At 37.8% G+C, this 2,776-nt stretch overlaps 1 protein-coding gene across 3 annotated transcripts in view; it reads left to right on the top strand.

Moving 5' to 3' along the window:
* Window positions 1–2,776, top strand: part of LOC106514859 (coiled-coil domain-containing protein 149) — a 22,264-nt gene that overhangs the window by 4,962 nt on the left and 14,526 nt on the right. For all 3 annotated transcript variants that reach the window (XM_014004378.1, XM_014004379.1, XM_014004380.1), the window contains exons 2-3: window positions 1,797–1,958; window positions 2,361–2,399. In XM_014004378.1, coding sequence (XP_013859832.1) covers window positions 1,797–1,958; window positions 2,361–2,399 — 201 coding nt within the window. The remainder of the gene's footprint in view (window positions 1–1,796; window positions 1,959–2,360; window positions 2,400–2,776) is intronic.

The raw sequence follows: 2,776 nt of genomic DNA, 5'->3' as shown, positions 1-2,776 counted from the left end.
GTATTCAACAGTGAAGACACTCATCATTCATACAGGAAATGATGAAGCTGTGAACCGACAGTCAGAAATCCTGAAGAAGGATTTCATTCAGCTGCTGAATGCAGTTAAAAATCTCAACATGGATGTATTGATCAGTGGGCCCATTCCTACAGCCAGAGGAGGGGCTGAGAGGTTCAGCAGACTGTTGCCTCTTAATGATTTTTTTTTGTTGGAAAAGTCCTGTGTTGACCACTCTGTGAGTTTTGTGGACAACTTTGATCTCTTCTGGGAACGAAAACATCTCTTCAGGTCTGATGGAATGACTTTGAACCGACATGGATCAGAGCTGTTAGCTTCAAACATGAAGTATTTCCTGAACCAAGTTCTGGCTGGAACTAAACAACAGGAGAGTGATCAGCTGACGTCTGAGGCTGAAGGACAACAGGTGCAAACTGAGACACTAATGGAAAACAACATGCAAGTGGCTGAACCAGAACCAGAACCACAGAGAGGGGAGTTACTTCAAGCTGCTGAACTGGAAGAACATCTGGATTCATCAACATCACAAACAGAGGAACCAGAAAATGGATTTCCCCAACCAACAACTGAAGAAAAACTGTCCACTTCTTCTCCACCTGAGGAACCCAAACCATCAACTGAGAATGAGAATGTAAAACCTACATCCAAGAAAAAATTATACAGGATCGGAGACCACTTTGAAGACCCTGTGAAACGAGAATAGGAGCGTTCAGATTATCGCACAAAGTTACAGGACCTTTGGATGAGGAATAAAAATAAATGGACAGAGAGGAAGAAACAAGAGTGGAAAGAAAGCATTTTAAGAGTCTTATCCCTGATGATGAATATTTTTATGTGTGGGAGGATTAAAAATTGAATTTCTGGGGTTGGGAAATGTTTAGAAATACCCTGATGTAACAACAGATGTTATAACTTCTCTTTTTAAAGTTTTCATAAAATTTCTTATAGTTTTGACATTTTTTATATATGTCAAGAGAGGGATTGAAGAAATTTTGTAACTGAGTAATTGAATATTAGATTCAGTTTTGTATTTTATACTTTCTGATCATTTCAGTCTGTAAGGTTGAAACAGACAAAGAGTTGGTGTATGTGTGTTATCATGTGTTCTTTCTTTTAGCCTAAACAAAACTGAGTGAYGTTCTGACGTAAAAGGTAACACCTCTGGGGTGTCAYCAGGAAGGGATGAACATTATAAGCTCAATTCATTATTATAGTAGAAAGAAGTTGTCAGTGTTTTGCAGAGTGTCTGCTCAGAGCAGARCTCCCGTGTTTGTTTTGGTTTGGCCCAAGGTTGTACGCTGAGGCCTGTGCTGCTGAGAGCTGAATGAASCTGATTGGAGTCAGAGGACTGAAATAAAGTTTTTAACAAGAAATACAGCTGAATCCTGTTTATTCGGWCATACCATATTAAAACACGTATTTTCTTACAATTTGGTGACCCCGACGTGATGGATGATCTTGAATAAGCAGAGAACATTGGAATTTATTTTTGGCTGTTGAAGAACCTGAGAAGATTTTTGAAACATCAACTGCTGAGAGTGAGTACAGAAAAGCTTCAAGATGCCTCCTTACTTTTCCAAAGAGGATTTCTGCCAGCTTCTCCAAAAGGTGACGGTGNTTAGAATTAGTTTTGGACATTTTTCTTATTTTAATTTTGAAATTTAGTTATAAGAACATCTGGAAACTAGAGCTCATCTACTTTTAGAGTTTTCCTCAGTATCAATATAATCATCACTGTTTATATCACACTGGTAACTGTATATTTTTGTGTGGTATAGTTCCTGGTGTGTAAGCGCAAGCTGGAGAGTAAGAAGGAGGCACTTCTCATCCTGTCCAAAGAGCTGGATACCTGTCAGCAGGAGAGAGACCAGTACAAGCTGATGGCCAACCAGCTGAGAGAGCGCCACCAGGGACTCAAGAAGAAGTACAGGGAACTTATAGTGAGTGGCTCAAATCTTYTCATTTCCAGAAAAATAAAAACATTTTAAGTAGCTAATATATTCTACACATTTCTTTAAGATCAGTGACATACAAAATAAAAAATTAAAATATGTGACTGAACACTGAGCCTTGTGGAACTCCACATTTAATCTCTTCTTGCTGTGATTCTTCACTATCAAACTGAACAAAACGTTGACCTTAACAGAACATAACAGAATGATAGCAGGCAAAAATAACTGAGCAGCCTTTTCTGTTCATACTGTATTTCCCAGAAATGTAAAGAGTAGTACCTAAAATAATATGTTCACACAGATTTTCAGTCTTTTAGGATTAGCAACGCATAAACTTACATTTAAAAGTATTATCAAGACAATAAATTTGTGACATTCTTTATGTTCCAGGATGGTGACCCCTCTTTGCCACCAGAAAAACGCAATCAAGTAAGTTGTTTATGTGTGTTTTTTATTACCATACTGCAGGGTAGTSAAACTCCTTTTCACCAAGGGCAACATTAGCATTAAGCTGGCCTTCAAAGGGCCAGTTGTAATTAACTTTGACRTTTCGTGTTTAACTTCAACTAAACATGGTGTAAGAAAATTCGTATTCAATAAACTGAAGTCGTTATTAAAAACACAATTGTTAAATAAAATGATTTGTAGGAGGAATTAAACCATACGACACCAGAATTCTGGATCTGAGTGAGGTTTAATGTCACTCAAGCTGACAGGAAACCAACACTACTGGCAGTGTTGCCAGGTGGGAAATGTTGAATTATCGTATCAGCAGCTCAAAATTATCGTATTTTGAGGAAAATTAT

This window comes from Austrofundulus limnaeus, unplaced genomic scaffold, assembly GCF_001266775.1.
Source record: "Austrofundulus limnaeus strain Quisiro unplaced genomic scaffold, Austrofundulus_limnaeus-1.0 Scaffold23, whole genome shotgun sequence".
Taxonomy (NCBI): Eukaryota; Metazoa; Chordata; class Actinopteri; order Cyprinodontiformes; family Rivulidae; genus Austrofundulus; species Austrofundulus limnaeus.
The sequence above is the reverse complement of the archived record's forward strand: the minus strand, read 5'-3'. Positions and strand labels throughout refer to the sequence as shown.